General features: G+C 36.0%; 1 protein-coding gene across 23 annotated transcripts in view; it reads right to left on the bottom strand.

The window, feature by feature from the left end:
* LOC106882391 (trithorax group protein osa) overlaps window positions 1–20,000 on the bottom strand; it is a 656,478-nt gene that overhangs the window by 114,517 nt on the left and 521,961 nt on the right. For 21 of the 23 annotated variants that reach the window (XM_052969220.1, XM_052969219.1, XM_052969227.1 and 18 more), the window contains one exon: window positions 13,448–13,526. The exons of the other annotated variants lie outside the window; for them this stretch is intronic. Coding sequence is in view for 1 of the 21 variants with exons in the window: in XM_052969237.1 (XP_052825197.1) it covers window positions 13,448–13,468 (21 nt within the window). In the remaining 20 variants the exon portion in view is untranslated. The remainder of the gene's footprint in view (window positions 1–13,447; window positions 13,527–20,000) is intronic. 23 annotated transcript variants of the gene reach the window in all.

Here is a 20,000-nt window from a genome sequence, read left to right as displayed (position 1 = left end):
ATTCCGCCGAGGTCGACTTTGCCTTTCATCCTTTCAGGGTCGATTAAATAAGTACCAGTTACGCACTGGGGTCGATATAATCGACTTAATCCGTTTGTCTGTCTTTGTTTGTCCCCTCTGTGTGTAGCCCCTTGTGGGTAGTAAAGAAATAACACAGGAGTCTATCAGAGCTCAGTTCTAAGTCCTCTCCTGCTTATCACAGTTCTCCAAACCATAACAGAGGAATCTAAGACTGGCTCTCTCCATCGGAACATCTCTGTGTCGACGACCTCGTTCTCATTGCTGAAAGTGTAGTTGATTTAGAGAAGAAATTCCAGATAGGGAAGCAAAATGTGAAATTGAGATGCTTCAAAGTGAACTTAGCAAAGACTAAAGTAAATAAAAAAAGAAGACAGGATTCAGTTACCATTGGGGGGAATGGCCAAGACTGATATGCAAAAAAAGGGAATAAGATACAAACTATATATGGTGTTTCCAATATAAACTATGGATGCACAGAAGTTGTAGCAGCATCAAAGCAGGTTGACAGAAAAGGTAGTCTACTGGAAGAGCAAACAGGGGGAACAGATTATCCCAGATGACTGGAAGGCCCTCTAGAATCATGTGATAGCTTTTGGTAACCTACCTGGCTGCAGTTCTGTTCTCTAAGTATAGTAGCCAAAGTAAGCAAGCTAGAAAAATGTTCAAGGATATATTAACTTTACTGGTAACAAAGAGTTTCTCTTTCAGGGTGAAGGGCAGACGGTATAATGCTGCTTATGAATGATGTGAAATGTTGCATGATAGACAGAGAGAGAGAGCCTTGAATGCAGAAGAGTTGCAAAAACAAGACAAGTGAATCAAGTGAGTTACATTCTATATGTGATTTTAGTAGTGTGCATGAATGGTGACAAAGTGCAAATGAATCAAGAAGGAGAAACTGGATGCCAGAGAAATCTAGATGCAGTGTGCAAAGAGAAGCCAGCACTGGTACAAGGTATATGACGTTTATAGAGGATGACAGTAATTTTGTATATCAATGAAAGGAGAGAATCCTTTAGTGTTAACCAGTTGCAGACATGACAACATCTGAAGTGCTTGGTATACAATATGATGCATTCTCAACACCCTGTTTAGTGTAAGGAAGAGCACCCATTTACAGAAACTATGTCAAAATAGAATGAACGAGCAAGATGTGGTCACCCAACCTGCCTAGAAGTGTAGTAAGCCCCAAATAAGTGACACTGACCACATCTGGGTTCAGTCCCAATGTGTGGCACCTTCAGCAAGTGTCTTCTACTAAAGCCTTGGGCCAATCAAAGCCTTGCAAGTGGATTTGGTAGACGGAACTGAAAGAAGTCTGCTCTGTGTGTGTGTGTGTGTGTGTGTGTGTGTACACATATATGCATGTTTTTGTGTTTATCCCCCAACCAGTGTTGGTGTGTTTACATCCCCACAACTTAGTGATCCAGCAAAAGAGACTGCCAGATTAAATGTTAGATTAAAAAAAAAAAAAAAAGACTGGAGGTCAATTTGTTCAACTGAAACCCTTCAAGGCAATGCCCCAGCATGGCCACAGTCTATTGACTGTAACAGATGAAAGATATACATATGTATATATATATATATATGTACAAATCTACTCACACACACACAGACAACTTTATTAATATTATTAATTTATTAAGCACATCATTAAATCCTTACTGTCGGTTGATGCCTATATTTAGGTGGCTGTAATATTTGTCATTTCCATCTAGAAATGACAAATATCACTGAACTTAGATGAATGAACTCCCACTCTATGCTCATAATACTTTCACACCACAGCATGGATTTAATAACAGTACAATGGCCTAAATATAAATAAATACTCTATGCACCTCAATATTTCTACAGCTAAAAACCATTCACAGGAGTTAAGTTTAAATTTCAGAGGAGAGGGAAAAAAACTGCTAAGAGAAAAATATAGTAATAATAAAAAGAAGAAAAGATTTAAGGAAATTCTGTTCACTGAAAGAAGTGTTGAGTTTTACAAGGCAGCCAGCCCCTGACTCACACACAGCATAACACTGATTCATTCATTAGTAGTGGTAAAGGGGACAGCGAAAAAACAAGGCACAATAATGATGATATAGTGGTCTTAGGTGACAGCTGGCGAATGAGAGGCCAACCTCTCAAGCAGATGGCGTTTTTCTTGGTTGCATTCTGGAATGTGTAGTGCATGCACCATCCCAATGTGTAGGGAATAGGAGTCTCTTGCTTTGTAAAAAAAACAAAAAACAAAAACAACTTATTGCTAGCAGCTGCTGAGACGATTAGCATTTGTGACGTTGTCTTGCTGCCCATGTGCAGAATGTTCAGCTGGCTTGTCGTGCATGGAGATGGAAGGTTTCAGTTAATTTGATACTTATAGCATGATTTTTTTTTTACACTGTAAAGGCCATCCGATTTCCCTATATGTGTTACATTAGTGTGTGTCTCTGCGCGTGTGTGTAATCATCGAGTTTATATCCACTTTGTTCCATGCTGGCATGGATTGGACCTCATACATTGGAGCCAGTGTTATATTGTTAGATGCTTACAAAATCACCGAGTTATGGGACAGATTGTTCATGAAACATGCAAACAAATACACTGTCGCTTGAATGGCACTGATATGAAGATGCATGAAAACAAACAATTGCACACATACACAAAAATATGACATATACACCAAGAGCCATGCCCAGGCTTGCATCTTGGAGAAGAGCTTCCAGGTAGCGGATCTATAGTTCTATAAATCAGAAGATGGTGTTAGTAGCAAGCAACTTTACTTTTGGTTGGAGAGAGAGAGAAAGAGAGAGTCTTGCTTTAAACCTCCTTATTGTTTCAATGTTGAATAGCAGTAGTGAGTTTGTCCCTCTCCAACTATTCTTTTCATTTTCATGGCTCTTTGTTTATAAGGGTGGTTTAATCTAGTTAAAATGGTTGGAACATCTACAAGAAATACTGTTTATATAAGATAAATAATGATAAAGAACATCCAAAGTCCATGAATTTCACTGTGCTATGACTAGGGTATTTTAATGTCGAAATATCAACTATAAAGACAATTTATTACAGAAAGAGAGTGAAGTAAATTGATACAAAACCACTCTGTATAAGCTTTATTAGTTCATTTATCTTGCATAAATACTACTTTTAGAAGCTGCTCTATTTCAAATACGTACAAGTATTTATTTAACCAAATGAAGTGCCATGAGGGAAAGACGAATGAGAAAGGAAAAAAAATTACTACTGCTATTCAACATACAAGCAGATGGAAGATTTTGATGAGATTTTTTCCTCTCTGCTGGAAAAGAAGGTTGTATGCTACTAACATTGTATTTGCAAGCAAATATCTTGTAAAAAAATTTGCCAAATGAAGAACACTAAAATGGCCATGTGAGCAACTTGGTGAAGCCCAAAGAATATCTGAAGGCCAGTTGTTTTAAAGTGATATGAATAGACCGTTTTTGGTCGAAATATTAGCTTCATAGTAAATTTATTATAGAAATGAGTGAGATAAATAGTAGAAAAAAAAACATTGTGTATAACTACATTAATTCATATGTGTGAGTGCATATATGTACACACACACACACACACACACACACACAGATATATATCTCAGTAGCATTTAACACCCACTTTTCATGTTTGCAAGGGTGTATAATATACATCTATATGTTCTATGTAAATGAATATACAGATATATAAAATGAATTCATGTGTTCTATTATATTAATCCACATTTATGTGATATCCTTCATATATGTCTCTGTGTATGTATGTGTGTGGAAGCACTATGTATGTATGTATGTATGCATAAAGTGTTATGCCCTAGGGTTGTAACAACGAAAGATGTTAAGTCTACAAGAATTGTGTAAAAAATGGCTATTCGAAATAACCATGTTTTATTTTAGGGCCTGAACAACAAGAAATAAGGTAGTTTTTTTGTTGTGTAAGGAAAACATGTGTCATTTAAGTATTCAAAGGTTTTGAAAAAGATCATACATATATATCAGGTGATTTCACACTGTTGACTGAAAAGCACAACAGGAAAAACAAATCCCAATCCTAATCCAAGTGAAGAATGGAAACGTTAATACCAAGCTGAAGCTACAGGTAATAACAGAAAATATTTCTATATTAGAATACATAGAAAATAATAGTAATAACAATCCTTTCTATTATAGGCACAAGACCTGAAATTTCTGGGAAAGGATCTGGTTGATAACACTGACCCCAGTGCTCGACTGGTACTTATTTTTATTGATCCTGAAAAGATGGATGAAATGCAGCTAAACATTTTGTCTGGCATGCTAATGATTTTGCCAGTTTGCCATCTAAATATTAATAATAACAAGAACACTCAGAGAGCACAAACTTCCGCCAAGGTAACACCAACGTCTTCTTGACGATTTGCCGGAGATGATTTTTAAACTGAGAATATCTGAAATAAGCTCAACTGCTCTCACAAATACTAAAAATGAACCCGACTATTCTCAAAAATTAAGTAAAAAAAGACAAAAATTATCCAGAATCCTTGTCCGGTACCGGATCAATCCAAAATTTAATTACTTTGTGCTAGTCACGAGGCCAAACATCTCTGAAAGTTTCATCCAAATCTATCCAGCAATTCTTGAGATATCTTGTCCATGGACAAACAAACAAACAACCACAACTGAAAACAATACCTCCGCCTTAGTGAAGGCGGAGGTAATAATAATAATAATAATAATAATAATAACACACGCACACACACACATATACACAACAGGTTTCTTTCAGTTTGTTTTTTATTTTTTGTCAACCCAATCCATTCAAAAGAATTTAGCTGGACTGGGGCTACAGAAGACACTTGCCCAAGATGCCATACAGTGGGACTGAACCTGTAATCATGTGGTTAAGAAGCAAACTTCTTAACCACACATCCCAACTTGCATCTATTAAATGATTAAAAATCAAGGTCGTTGTGGGTTAAGTTTTAAAGGGGCAACAATTTATGCAAAAAGAAAAATGGAGCAAATGAAAAAAATACCACAGTACAAAATGTTGCTTGAATAAAGACAAAAGAGAACAGAAAGCCGTTTTGTCCCTTTAACATTTAAAAAGGCTCTATTGAGCTCAAATATTCTCCCTGTTTTATGTTCAAACTGGAGATATCCAGCTTATTGTACCAAACATACAATGTCATCCTACAATTTAACAATCACATAACTGAAATCTCCAAGCTATGGAATTATGTACAATTAATTCATAACAACGTGAGTCAATAAACATAATATTTGACAGAGTGAGCTGAATACAAAAGGGTTAAATGATGAACACCTCATTTTGAAGAGTTACAGCATCAAAACATCAGAACTATTGCTCTACTGAGATGCTCAACCCTTTAGAATTCAAACTACTCTGCCAAATATAATGCTTATATTCACATTATTTTGAATTACTCATGCATTGTCTCATAGCTTTGAGATTTCAATGAGGCGGTTCTTTATTTTAACAATGACATTGTAATGCAGGTGTGAGAAGCTGGATCTGATCAGTTTGAAGAATATCAGGGCTGGATATGGCCAATTTAAAGGGTAATGGGTTAACAGACTACTACAGAACAAACTTCTGTCGTTTGGTCCTGTACATCATATCTACTACGACTGTTTAAAATCAAAGCTATTGTTAGTCTTTGTAGTCAGTTACCTCGTCTTTACAGCATCCCCCTCTTTCAATCTTTGTGTGTGATTTACTGCCTTCTCATCAAATCACACACAAAGTAGCATAGCTTGATTGCGTAAAAAGAGTCAACAGCCCATGCTTCTTCTCAATCCACAGACTTAACATTTCTGCCATCATTGCACCGCATCGACAACACTAGCTCTCCTCAATAACAATTAGAGCCAAGCTCACCCCTCTCCTTATCACATCGGTACACCTTTAACACTGTCACATACCAACCAACATATTTGTGCATTTTTCTCCGCCTTCTCTAGCAGCAAAAAATACTCTGCACTGTTGCACACGTCTCTAGTGACAATTATTGTCTTCATATTACAGAGTTTTTCTGAACACTCACTGTAGATATATCATGTTTCCATCAGAAAAATATTTCATGAAACTTTCTCTGCAACTAACTTGCTTGTTACACCTAACGTCTAATTGCATGGCTCTTTCTGTGTGTGTGTGTGTGTGTGTGTGTGTGTGTGTGTGTGTGTTTTTCTCTTCCTTCTTTTTGCTTATTTCATATCTATAAACAAACAAATGTGCCTACACTCACACAAAAATAGACCTTTATATCTCTTTATTTCTTCTTTGGAAATCTACACGTAAAAACTAAAATCTTAGAAACAAGACGAGTGCAACTAGATAATAATAACAACAACAATAATAATAATAATAATAATAATAATAATAATGATCTCCCCAGTGTCAGAATTGAAGGCAATGATCTACAGAACATTGAACAAAAGTCTGTAATGACATGCAAAGGCTCTGACATTTCTACACACAAAGGTTAGATTGTGTAACGTTTTGTTAAGTTAACCGACCTAGACAGTATTGATAAACGAAAGAGAATTGAAAAAAAAATAATAAATACATATTTTTTAGAAAACAGGTGTAAAAGAAGAAAAAAAATGAGGATTATGTTGGAAATCATATAGGTATCAATCAACTAAATGACTTGATATGATTGACAAAATGTGGTTATAGATGGAGGTAGGTGAATATAAAAGAAACTCTAGCTACAATGTATAGGAGAATTTCACTCATAATTTCACGAAAGGTTCCATGCGATTAATGCTCGTTAACTCTTTCACTGTGGAAATCAGCTCATATCTACTCAAAATTTCCTTAATTATGGAAAGAAATTTATATACCAATCTATTTTTTGTTGAGGAATGTCGTGTTTAAAATAATTTTTTTTTTGTTGAGATTATATTCAAATTTATGCAGAGGCATAAAAAAAAAAAAAAAAATTTCTTTTTTATTGATATTTGCAACTGGTTTTATTTTACCATGTTTGTGTTGAACAACACTAGTTTTGTTTTAATTAATTTTAAAAATCATCAAGAACTTAATAAAATAACTTCATTGTTGTCAATACGGTATTTGAAACATAAATTAACATGAAATTTTTGTTGGGAGGTTTTGATTTGGAACACTTATAAACATGAAGTTTGTGACATAGAACAAGGTGAGTTTTGGATGGGTTGGTATCAAAAGGGTTAACGTCATTACTGGAATAACCATGAAATCTAATTTTGCAGTTACTGTGAATCAAGTAGACAATGAAAGTTGAATCTGGTCTTAGACAGAAAATAAATGTTTCCTCACAGAAAACCTGATACCTTTCCTTCGGCTAGATAGAACTGAAGTGATGAAGAATTAAATATTTTAAACAAAAACACCAAACAATGCCTTCAGCCAAGTTTTAAGGGTCAAATCATTTGACCACTTTACCCCGAGACTATCCATCATGTTGATTATGTACTTTTAAGACTCCTCTGTATTCCTGATCCTTTTCGTTGCTTTGACAAATTATGGGATATTTGTATGAATTTTAGAACTGGTATGGCTGTGTGGTATGAAGTTTGTTTCTCAATCATATGGCTTTAAGTTCAGTCCCATTATGTGGCAGTTTGGACCAAGTGTCTTCTACTACTGCCTTGGGCTAACCAAAACCTTGTGAGTGGATTTGGTAGACAAAAACAGAAAGAAGCCTGTCACATATGTATGAAGAACACTATGTTATTATTAAGACTCAAGAATCATCTTTGTTTTAGCATCTAATTTTTGATGCTTGCATGGGTTGGACGGAATTAGTTGAGGCAGATTTTCTATGGCCGATACTCTTCCTGTTACCAAGTAAAGGGATATTTCCCCAACCCCCAATATGTTTCCATGGAAGATTAGCCAAATAGTTAAGAAACAAGCTATTTAACCACAAAGCCACATCTAGACTCAAACAATAATAGTTACAAATTATAGCACAAAGCCAGCAATTATATTTTATTTTCGTTTTTATTTAATTTTATTCTCTTTCTGATTCATCCATTAGGCTAGATGCAATTTTATCCAAGTTTCTGACAATCATGTTTTCTCACAAACAGTATAACACTATATTTTGCCACACATGTCTCAAAAACAGGGCAGGTTTTGTGGATCGTTGTCTCCTTGCCTCTCAACATCACATGACAACTGTAAGTGAATGAGTGCCACCGCCATGTTTAGTGGTGCCTTTCATTTCTAATCTTCCATGGAAACTTGTCTGGGGTTGGGGAAATATCCCCCTTATAAGGGTTGGCAACAGGAAGAGTATCAGCCATGGAAAAAAATCCGTCTCAACTAATTCTGTCCAACCCATGCCAGCATAAAAAAGCAGATGCTAAAACAAAGATGATGGGGAGTCTTAATAACAAGATAGTGTCCTTCATACCAATGTTTCAGCCAGGAAATGAAGAATTCAATTGTCAATCCAAAAGTGAGACAGAAACAAGATGTCTTGAAACACTAAACAATGAAAGACAATTGAAATACAATGGAGAATGGAACAATAAGACAGTTTCCTTCCTTCCTTCCAGTAATTTGGGTGTTTGGCTTGAGGAAGTGGTACCAGATCTTTCAACCTCTCAGACAGAATCATGGTGAAGAATGTTGAGTGCCGGGAACCGAGATAAGTATCAGAAGACATATTTATAAGACAATGATACAGAGCATATCAATCAGTTAGTTCTATCATTAACCGCCAGTCATGATGACTGTTGACAAAAGATCCTCGATTGTTGATCAGAACAAAGATGAACAAACTTATGATAGAAAGGAATGCACAGAGAAACATCAGACAGTCAGTGAGTACGGTGCCAAAATACTTGGCACATAACACAGTATAAGGCATTATGATGATGACAATATGTATAAAGGCATGAAGGTGGCAAGCTGGTAGAACCGTTAGCACAACGGACCAAAATGCTTAGCGGCATTTCATCCATCTTTACGTTCTGATAAAATAGGTACCAGTTGAAGACTGAGGTTGATGTAATTGACTCACACCCCTATCCCAGAATTGCTGGCCTTGTGTCAAAATTTGAAAGTATATACAGGGTTGGCCAAAAGTCACCAGACAGTAAATCAAAATTCCATAAATACTATCTGTAATTCTGTATTGACTCGAATGGAAAAATGTGTTGCTCAAAGAGGACTTCAGTTTGAACAATTTTCACGATGTTTCATATTTAGACGTTTTTATTAAATTCATTCAGTTGCTAAACATGAATAAATCTTGGGAATTAAATGGGTTTTGATTTACTGCCAGGTGACTTTTGGCCAACCCTGTATATAAAAGCACAATACAATGTCAGTAACAAGACCAGAACAAACACCACTAAGGGTCAGTATTGGGATATTCTGATTAGCAAGTCTAATAATTCGCACACACCATCATCGTTTTAATAGCCGCTTTTCCATGCTTGCATGGGTTGGGCAGAATTAGTAGGGGCAGATTTTCTATGGCTAGATGTCCTTCCTGTTGCCAAAGCACGCCTATTTGCAGCTAAGGTAATATTTCTCCATTGCTAGACATGTTTTCACAGAAATGAAGGACACTGCTTGTATGACAGTGACACTCCTTTACAACAATCACGAGATGCTAAGACAAGGGCACACCAACCCGTACACACTTATATACATGAAGGGCAACTTCCACTTTCTGTTTATCAAATCTACTCCCAAGATGCTCGAGGTGCCATACAGAACTGAACCCAGAGCCAAATAGTTAAGAAGCAAGCTATTTAACCACAAAGCCACGTCTAGACCCAAGAAACAATAATAGTTACAGATTATAAGCACAAGGCCAGCAATTTTAAGGAGGGGCTAAATCGATTATGTTGACCCTGGTGTTGAACTGGAACTTATTTTATTGATCCTGAAACGTAGAAAGGCTAAGCTGACCTTGGCGGAATTCGAACAAGAAATAATGATAATAATAAGTGATAACATCTAGAGCAAACACCCTGTTTTTGAGATATGTGTGGCAATATAGAAAAATATACTATTTGTGAGAAAACATAACGATTGTCAGAAACTTGGATAAAATTGCATCTAGCCTAATGGATGAATCAGAAAGAGAATAAAATTAGATAAATAAAAAGCGAAAATAAAATATATAATAAAATGAAATAAATGTATGGTTCAGAGAAGATATTAGATGAGATTGTCTTTGAATGGAGAAGCTAAGTTCAAACTGAAATTTGCAGAAGATAAGGAATGAGTCATTTCACATTTCAAGACAAGCCACCAGAGGTAGAAAAATGCCAATTGCTGAAGCAACAACTGTTAAGCAAGCCTTCTTATGTGTGTATCTTCCTCTCTCTTTCTCTCTCTCTCTCTCTCTCCTCTGCCACTTTTTAAAAAGACAGGAATGCAATGAAGCTTTTCTCCATTCAGAAGCATAAACGGACACTATAGTCGAGTCGCATTCAACCAATTTATTAGACACTCATTTAATTACCAATCACAAGCTTAATATACTTATCGTCGATAACTACCTAACATTACAATGGCACTCTTTACAAACGGCCACAATGGGAATTTCCAACAGGAGGGGGAGAGAAAAAAACAAACACACGCATGTGCATGAGTGTGTGTGTGTTTGTGCATGGGTGTGTGTGCATGCATGTGTTTGTGCATATATCTTGTGCCTCACTTTGAATCACACCAAAACTCTCATCCGACACATTATTTTGCTCAGCAGTTTAAAAGTTATTATCATTATTATTATCCTTATTATTATTATTATCATCATCATTATTATCAATATCCTTATCATCAATATCATCATCACCATCATCATCATTATTATAAGATGCAACACCCCTACCTCTTCGAGCAGGCAAATTGATAATGTTGAAATGAACGCAGAATTTCTCTGAAGAATCATCATAATCATCATCATTATTATCATTATCATTATTATTATTATTATTATTATTACTATACATTCTTGCAGACAAAACTACAGATAACATGCTCCGAGTAGTTATTGATGACATCAATAACTTCTTATTATATAACATCTGAAAAGTTAATCAAATTAACACAAGTTTAGTCTTTGTAGTAAAGTTACACAGCAAACAAAGAGATTTGAGAAATGGTTTTGAAATCCAACACAGTTGCAAGCATCAACTTCATTTTTCTCTTCTTTGTTTTGGTTCTGTACTTTAAAAGAAACACTCGCCATACAGTTATGATTAAATCACACAAAATCGCAATTACTAGCGTAGAAGCGATACGATGATGCAAAAGTGGGCGGATAATTAAAAGCTGCCTCTGCTAAGTTTTACAAGCCTGTGTTTTATAATTTTAAATTCAGCATCGATTTTTCAACATCCACTTCTCCATGTTTGCATGGGTCAGATGGATATCTGTTGAGGTGGATTTCCTGTAGCTAGAAGCGCTTTGTATCGCCAGCCCTCACCTGTTTGTTTCCAAGCAAGGTAATATTTCCCCATGACCAGACATGTTTTTTCACAGAAGATTGGATATGAAGGACAACACTTCTTCATTTATCTACAACTATCACACGATGTCAAGTCCAGGCAACAGCAACACACACTCAGGGTGGGCCAAAAGTCACGCACAAAATAAGTTCAATACACTCTAGAATTGTCAAAGACCTGCTTTAATTTTTTTAAAATTGAATAAAATAAATAAAATGATGGTGAATACACATGTACTCATATGTGATGAATAAAACGAATAATAATAATAATACTAATAATAATAATAATGTAATAAAATGTCAAATGTTTTGGTGCCCGACTTTTGGCCCACCCTATATATGTATGGGAGTTGATGCTGAGATTCCCTTCGGTCATGACTGACCATGGGATTGCACCTAGAAAGTTACCCTTCTGGGCACAAGTCCGGGCAAGGTTGTTTGTAGAAGGCCAGCAGTCGCCCATGCATACCAGCCTCCTCTCTCCATGCCACAAGGGAAAGGCAAGGGCTGATACAGCTTGGCACCTGTGGCGTCGCAACTCATTTCTACAGCTGAGTGAATTGGACCAACATGAAATAGAGGGTCTTGTTCAAGAACACAACACGTAGCCCAGTCTGGATTTGAACTCACAACCTCACAATCGTAAGCTCGACGTTCTAACCACTGAGCCATGCGCCTTCACATGTGAGTATATATATATATATATATATATATATATATATATACACACACACACACACACACACACATATATATATATACAATGGGCTTCTTTCAGTTTCTGTCCACCAAAACCATTCACAAAGCATTAGTCAGCCCTGTGCTACAGTAAAAGACACTTACTTGCCCTAGGTGCAAAACAGTGGGACTGAGGGACTGAACTTGGAACCATGTGGTTTGGAAGCAAACTTCCTACAACGTAGCCACGCTTAGGCCTAATTTTAAAATATTTATTACAATTATTGAAATCATTGAATTAGGGAGCAGGAAAAGCTAGCCCTAGTTGTTCTATTACCTAAATAAATATCACCATGAAATCAAAAGATCTTTCTTTATATCACACACAAAGAAAAAGAAAATGTAGACTTTATCTGAAATGCATCCATCAATGGGTGATGGATATTGTCTTCAGAGAGTGCATCTCTGGGCTAATATCTATATCTACAATCAGATTTGGGCACATTCATGAAGGCCACTAAAACCCTTGTCATACAGAATGCACACTAGTGCTGCATCTAGAGTTAAGTATTTTTCAGATATAATGCTGTTCTCTTAATAGGACGTGATCCATAGATCGATCCATTGGTTCAGTGTTAGTCTTCAACTGTTGTCTCAACTAGGTTAGATATTAATAACTGCTGGATTGTCTATGAATTAAAGTATATTGAAGTTAGAGATGAATACAATCCGTTTCAAGTGTCACATTTGAATGCTTGCACCATGAAATATCAAACTTCCTTCGCTAAAGAGGGCCAAGTAATTTATGAGAGGAAAATCACAAGAAAAAGTGTGTGTGTGTGTGTGTGTATATACATATAAAACCTGTGACCACTACAATCTATGTGTTAAGTAGAAAAGGTAGTCAGAATTCGGATAAACCCCATTTATCGACTCCCTTCTCTTATTAACATTTATGTGTCTATGCATGTGTATGTGTGTGTGTGTGTGTGTGTGTGTGTGTGTGTGTGTGTGTGTATATATAGATATATGCACACACACATATACACACCATCATTGATATACATATATATATCCATACATACATATATACATATATATATAAAAACGTATACATATATATATATATGTATATACAAATACATATGTGTATATACAAATACATATATGCGTATATTCAACTATACACATATATACATATGCATGTGTGTATGTGTTATATATAAGAAGATAAAGTTTAGTTAGTAATAATTTTCAAATAGTAAAAGTTACCTTCATTTTATGGAAAACCATCTTGACCAGGGATCTTTAAATCATCCCGAGGTTTTCCGAAATAGGAGGGTTGGCAGTCCTACAAAATAAAGTAAAACGGAATTCAGTAAGAAGTTACTGAAGATGAGAAATAGATTGAAAACGGAAACACAACTGCAAAGAAGTAAAACGGTCGATTAAAATAAGACGTGAATAGTTCCAAAGAAATTGTCAGGGATGGATGTGATTGGTCGTTGAGGAGAATCATGGTGTTGATTAATCAATTCTTTAATGAATTATATTGAAAGTTGATAAATCATGCAACTGTATTGGTATTGTAATGCTAAAGAAGAAGAGCTAAAAAACCTCTCTCAAGAACTAGCTTTCATATAGATCAGGGGTTCTCAAATGAGGTCCATATATGTAGGTCTGATATATGTAGATTTTTGTCATTCAGTTATACTTCTACAATACACAAAATATTAAAATTCTTTTTTATACAATTCCTAATATTTAATTATAAATATGTTCTTTTTTTTAAAGCTTTTAGCATTTAAACCAGCCATAACTGGCTCAAATATTCTATCTGTCTTTTTTTTTTTTTGCCTTCAAACCAGCTAGATTTGGCTTCTTACAACTACCAAACAATGCAATTCTAATAAACAATCACATCATTGAAATCTCAGAGCTACAAGATAATGCATTGGAAAGAATGAAAACAATTGAAAACAATGGGAATAAACAAGCATTACACCTGACAATAATCAGAATGCTAAAGGTACTGAGGGTATCAATATAGAATAACTAGGAGAGTCCATTCAAATAAAACAGGAATCAAAGGGTCACAGGGGGGAAAAAAAGGGGGGTTGAGAATCACTTGTGTAGATATTCAAGGGTGAGATGCAATGGGGTAGCTTTATCATGTTTTTGTAGACTCAAAAGAAGGGTAGAACTCACAACTAAACCCTCACAAGTTGCACAATTTAATTTAGAGGCACAGATGTGGTTGTGCAATTAGGAAGTTTGCTTCCCAACCACATGGTTCTGGGTTCAGTCCCACTGGATGGTGTCTTGGGCAAGTGTCTTCTACCATAGTTTCAAGACTGGTCAAGTGGATTTGGTAGACGGAAATTGAAAGAAGCCCATAGTGTGTGTGTGTGTGTGTGTGTGTTTGTTCCCTTATCTTGACATCACATGATAGTTATAAACGAGCGTCGCTGTCATATAAGCAGTGTCATTCAAATCCAATATTCTATGAAAACATGTCTGGCCACAGGGAAATATTACTTCATTTCAAAACAGGTGAGGATTGGTGACAGGAAAAGCACCCAGTCACAGAAAATCTGCCTCTTACCAATAAACTCTGTCCAACACATGCAAGCAAGGAAAAGTGGACATCAAAAAATGATAATGATGACAACGAGTGCCGTTACAACTAACTGAAGCAGTGAATTATTCCACTTTACCTACTTACAGTTTAGGTGAACTATAATCGAGAGAGCTGAGTGTCTTGATCACAGTCCATTTCTTCTCGATTCCCTTATTATACCTTTCCCCCATTTCCATTCTTGTATTGACTGAATGGTTTTACGAATCTAAAGTATTAAACAAGAACTGCTGGAGCAGAAGAGTTTACAATTGAATGCCCTGCCTAACTGTAAAATAGTAAAAATATTGATTTCTCCAGTTTGGTTGATTGAAGCAAATACAACAACATGCCTTTATTAAGATTGTGATAAAAGTGGTAGAGTTTATTTAAAAACACAGCCTTAAGGAGGGTGTTACTGCTTCAAACATTAGCTTTTCGCCTGCTCTTCCTCACAGCAAACCAATTTACTCCATTTTTGAACTGTTTATTCCCATTAAATGCTGACATGGAGCCACTGCCAGTTTCTCCACATCCTTTTGTTTATGTCTATTGGAGTCAACAGTCTAGTAACTATTCGTCTATTGAAGGGTTAGAGTACAATTGGGAATTTTTAAAAAGATTTTATTTCAGAATTTAAATATTATTTTCAAACTCAGATTCTTCTTGATTTTTTAAATTTAAACTTCAAACAGAATTTAATACAAAGCGAAAATTCAAATTGGAGGGGGGGGGGGGGAAACAAACAGAAAAATTCTTTTTCTAATTGAATTTCAATATCAAGTTTATATTCTACACTTCATGTTTTACTTGTTGAAAATGTCTCAATTATATTAATTTGATATGTTAAACTGAAATAAAACATGTGAATTGAAATCCTCAGTCTTGGAGAAATATCAGAAAGAATGAGATCACTACTGCACTTTTATATTGTCTGAAGTTCTGAAAGTTGGTAAACACAATGGTACTTGTAAGTCATAATCTTTTGAAAGGTTAATTATAATTAAATCTCTTGAATGTTTAATTCAATTACCTTGATACATTTGCTATAGTCAGGTAGATCATTCCAAACAAAGAGTCTCACAAACCTTGTGGCAAGCTCAGTAATGCACTGTTTTAAGTGCTAAAACCTACGATCTATAGGAATTACATATAAATATTGCAAATTCCAATGATGGACATTCTCTACAGACTGCATTTAGCCAATAATTTCAGAGAAATAAACACTGCCATGAGACATAGTGTGCATGTTTATATGTGTGTGTATCTGTGCATATACATGTGTGTATAAATATATATATATATATGAAACCTGGGGTCTTTCTCAAACCACCATAAGTAATCAGTGGTCTTTATCAAACCAGGCTGCGATAATTATTTTTGTATAGATTTGCAATTAAAATCTAAGATAGAAATATATACATCTGGGAGTGCGTGTGTGTGTGTCTGGTGCTGCCGGTTGTCAGACAGCAAAAGTCATTGCTCAGATACAGGAAACTGCAAACGCTGAAAATTCTAAGCAATTATCAAGGCTGCCACATAAAACCAACAGTAGCTTTGTTGATCCACAAGTAAAAAAAAACATTTATCAACCAATGTGATGCTGAGCAGACAACTCGGGGTTCAATTCTCTGTAGCAGCTCACTGGCCAATTCTTTTCCTTCTTATAAAAGTATTTATCATATCTTTTAAGCTGTGTTCACAGTTATTTATGCATTTAAGTTTTCTATATTTTCTATAATATACCAACTCATTCGGTGCTTCTAAGTTTGTTTATAAAACATATATATATATATATCATGAGTGAATGTAACACCTTAACCAATAAGCATGTGGCCTGGTAGCTAGGGTGCTGCACTTATGATTAATAGATCTTAGGTTCAATTCCTGCAGGTGGTACATTATGTTCTTGAGCAAAGCACTTCATTTTACGTTGCTCTGTAGTCATTTCAACATCTGATGTTTGGACACAATGCCAATTCGATGGGGAGAGTGACCTTAATGCACAGCACATATATTTGGTCACTATAAACAAATCGTTTGTGCCGGTCATTCAGCAAAAGCTGGACACTCATGTTTTCTTCAACAGGAGAGTCCATTATATATGTGATTAATAAAATAAACCCCGAAAACAGAATAGCTGTGAAAACAGATTAGAAGATGAGGGTGTGTTTATTGGTAGTCTACAGAGTTATTTTGTTGTACCTTGGGAAGGTCATTGTGCCAATAATAGACTCATGCATTGTTTCTATTTCACTTCTCTTATTATTATTATTAGCCAGTTTGTTAACATTTAACCAATTATCTAACTGACTTTGATTAATCATTCAATCAATCAATCAGCAATATTTACAGAAATCCTTTCATCATACTTTGCAACCTCATCAATGATATAACCCCTCTATTCCAGGTTTCTTTTAATTGGTTAAATGATAACCAATTGACTAACAATAAAAGAAGTGAAATAAAATCAGTGTGTGTGTTTACTGACATAATGACCTTCCTAAGAGATAACAAAATGTTTCATGGTTGGCGTTAGGAAGGGGCATGCAGCTGTAGAAACCATACCAAATTAGACAGGTCAAACCATCCAACCCATGCCAGCAGCATGGACAATGGACATATGATGATGATGATATGGGCTCACATCAAGATCATGCAATCCAAGGATAAAAATGAAATGTTCTAAGTTCTATAGAGTAAAATGGATGCAAAAGAAATAAACTATTAAAAAATTCCAGAAAGAAAATCGGGAATCTCCAGTTGAAAATTTACCAGTTGAAAAATACAGCAAAAATTAAAACTAAAAGACTGAAACACCTAAAGCAACATAACACATGCCCAGTTTAAAAGAAATAAACTCAATTAAGATACAAAGCCCTTCTTTTTCAAAATGAAAAATACAAAATTTAAGTGAATTTAATACAAAAGGTTCTGTGAAATAAAAATTATCCCTACAAAATTTATTTAAAACTGCACCCAAAAACATTGCATTTTACTTAACATCTAGTTCTTAGAAACAATTGCTTCTAGCAGGCTTTGCTTAGAAGCACTTAAATCTGATTTGATTATTTTGAAATTAGTATCTGTGAAATTGGAAATTCTAATGCATTGTATTACCGCAACAAGCTGGCAGAATCGTTAGCAGACCGGGTGAAATGCTCAGCAGGATTTTCTCTGTCCTTGCATTCCGAGTTCAAATTCCACCAAGGTCGACTGCCTGTCATCCTTTCGGGGCCGATAAAATAAGCACTGGTTGAACACTGGCGTTGATTGTAATCGACTTAAGTACTCTTGGGTATGAGTATAAAAAAATTGTACCCCTTCTGCCAAGCCATGTCGAGCCAGTGTGACAGAGTAAGCTCGTCAAACCAGTATAATCTGAAGCTCAGATTCACAGACTCCACATCAGACCGTGGTTGGTAGAGAAATTATGCTGAGGCAATCCAATCCGATATTACTGTATTTAATGGCATATAAAGTCTAAGATATTAGCCCCACTTCCCCACTAAAAAATGCCTTAAAAAAAAAAAAAAAAAACCACACCGAGTCCTATATGTGAAGTTATGCCTTTATTACAAGCGTTTTCCCTGGATATGCACTGTAGAAATTTGCATGCATCTAATTCGTTTGTGCATTTTTATGTTATCAAATGCAGAAAAATTTTACCATTTAGCTGAAATCAGAATTGGTACATTTTTACCCACTTGAAGTCCAATTGACCTAATAACCGATTCCAACTCCACCATCAGAGCCATGGTAACCAGATGACGTTAGAGAAGGCAGTTATCGATAGAGTTGTAACCACGTGGAAATAGCTGAACATCTTCAAGAATGATAAACAGATGCTACTGTTTGGAAACTTTAGGTGAACATTCTTGCATGTGTGTGTGTGTGTATGTGTGTGTGTGTGTGTGTGTGTGTGTGTGTGTGTGTGTGTGTGTGTGTGTTGCTATGATTGTTATTTTATACCTGTTTACCATGTTGGCATGCATTGGACTGCTTGTTACGGTTCACGGCAATTCTCTCACTCATGTAGTGTATTTGTTGTTGGCAATCCGTCGCTTACGACGTCGAGGGTTCCAGTTGATCCGATCAACGGAACAGCCTGCTCGTGAAATTAACGTGCAAGTGGCTGAGCACTCCACAGACACGTGTATCCTTAATGTAGTTCTCGGGGATATTCAGTGTGACACAGTGTGACAAGGCTGACTCTTTGAATTACAGGTACATCAGAAACAGGAAGTAAGAGTGAGAGAAAGTTTTGGTGAAATGAACGAGTACAGCAGGGTTCGCCACCATCCCATGCCAGAGCCTCGTGGAGCTTTAGGTGTTTTCGCTCAATAAACACTCACAACGCCCGGTCTAAGAATCGAAATCGCGATCCTATGACCGTGAGTCCGCTGCCCTAACCACTGGGCTATTGCGCCTCCACCATGTAGTGTATATATGTTCACGAATACACATACACACATTTATGTATACCTGCTTGTTATTAAGAAGCTCACAGAATCATAATTCCATTTCTATCTTCAACCACTGCCCTACATAGAAAGTAAACACAGTAAAACACGGACACACACACACACACACACACATGTGAAATAATCAGATTGGACAAAGTATTGACCAAGCTATTAAACATAACGCAGTGCAGCTTTCTCATTTTACGACAGATACTATGATGAGACAGCCTCAAATCATCTGTACCAACTAGTGAATAGATAGCAGATGAATGTTAAATCAAAGCAGAGATGTCTCCAAACTATTATGGCACGAAAGGATTAGTTTAACAAACATACACAGCAGTGATGTAGGCGTGTGTGTATATACACACACGGCAGGTTATAAAAACAATTTAGCATTAAACTGAAGAATCACTCCATCCCTTTTTTGCAGAGTTCATATTTATAACACTTTTACAAGAGAAAAGCGACAGTAACTTCGAAGCTTTCGTCAGACTGTGCGTATGTAGACTCACAAATACCCGATATACTTACTTTTACTTTTTTACTTGTTTCAGTCATTTGACTGCGGCCATGCTGGAGCACCACCTTTAGTTGAGCAAATCGACCCCAGGACTTATTCTTTGTAAGCCTAGTACTTATTCTATCGGTCTCTTTTGCTGAACTGCTAGGTTACGGGGACGTAAACACATCAGCATTGGTTGTCAAGCGATGTTGGGGGGACAAACACAAGACACACAAA

This window comes from Octopus bimaculoides, chromosome 7, assembly GCF_001194135.2.
Source record: "Octopus bimaculoides isolate UCB-OBI-ISO-001 chromosome 7, ASM119413v2, whole genome shotgun sequence".
Classification (NCBI taxonomy): Eukaryota; Metazoa; Mollusca; class Cephalopoda; order Octopoda; family Octopodidae; genus Octopus; species Octopus bimaculoides.
The sequence above is the reverse complement of the archived record's forward strand: the minus strand, read 5'-3'. Positions and strand labels throughout refer to the sequence as shown.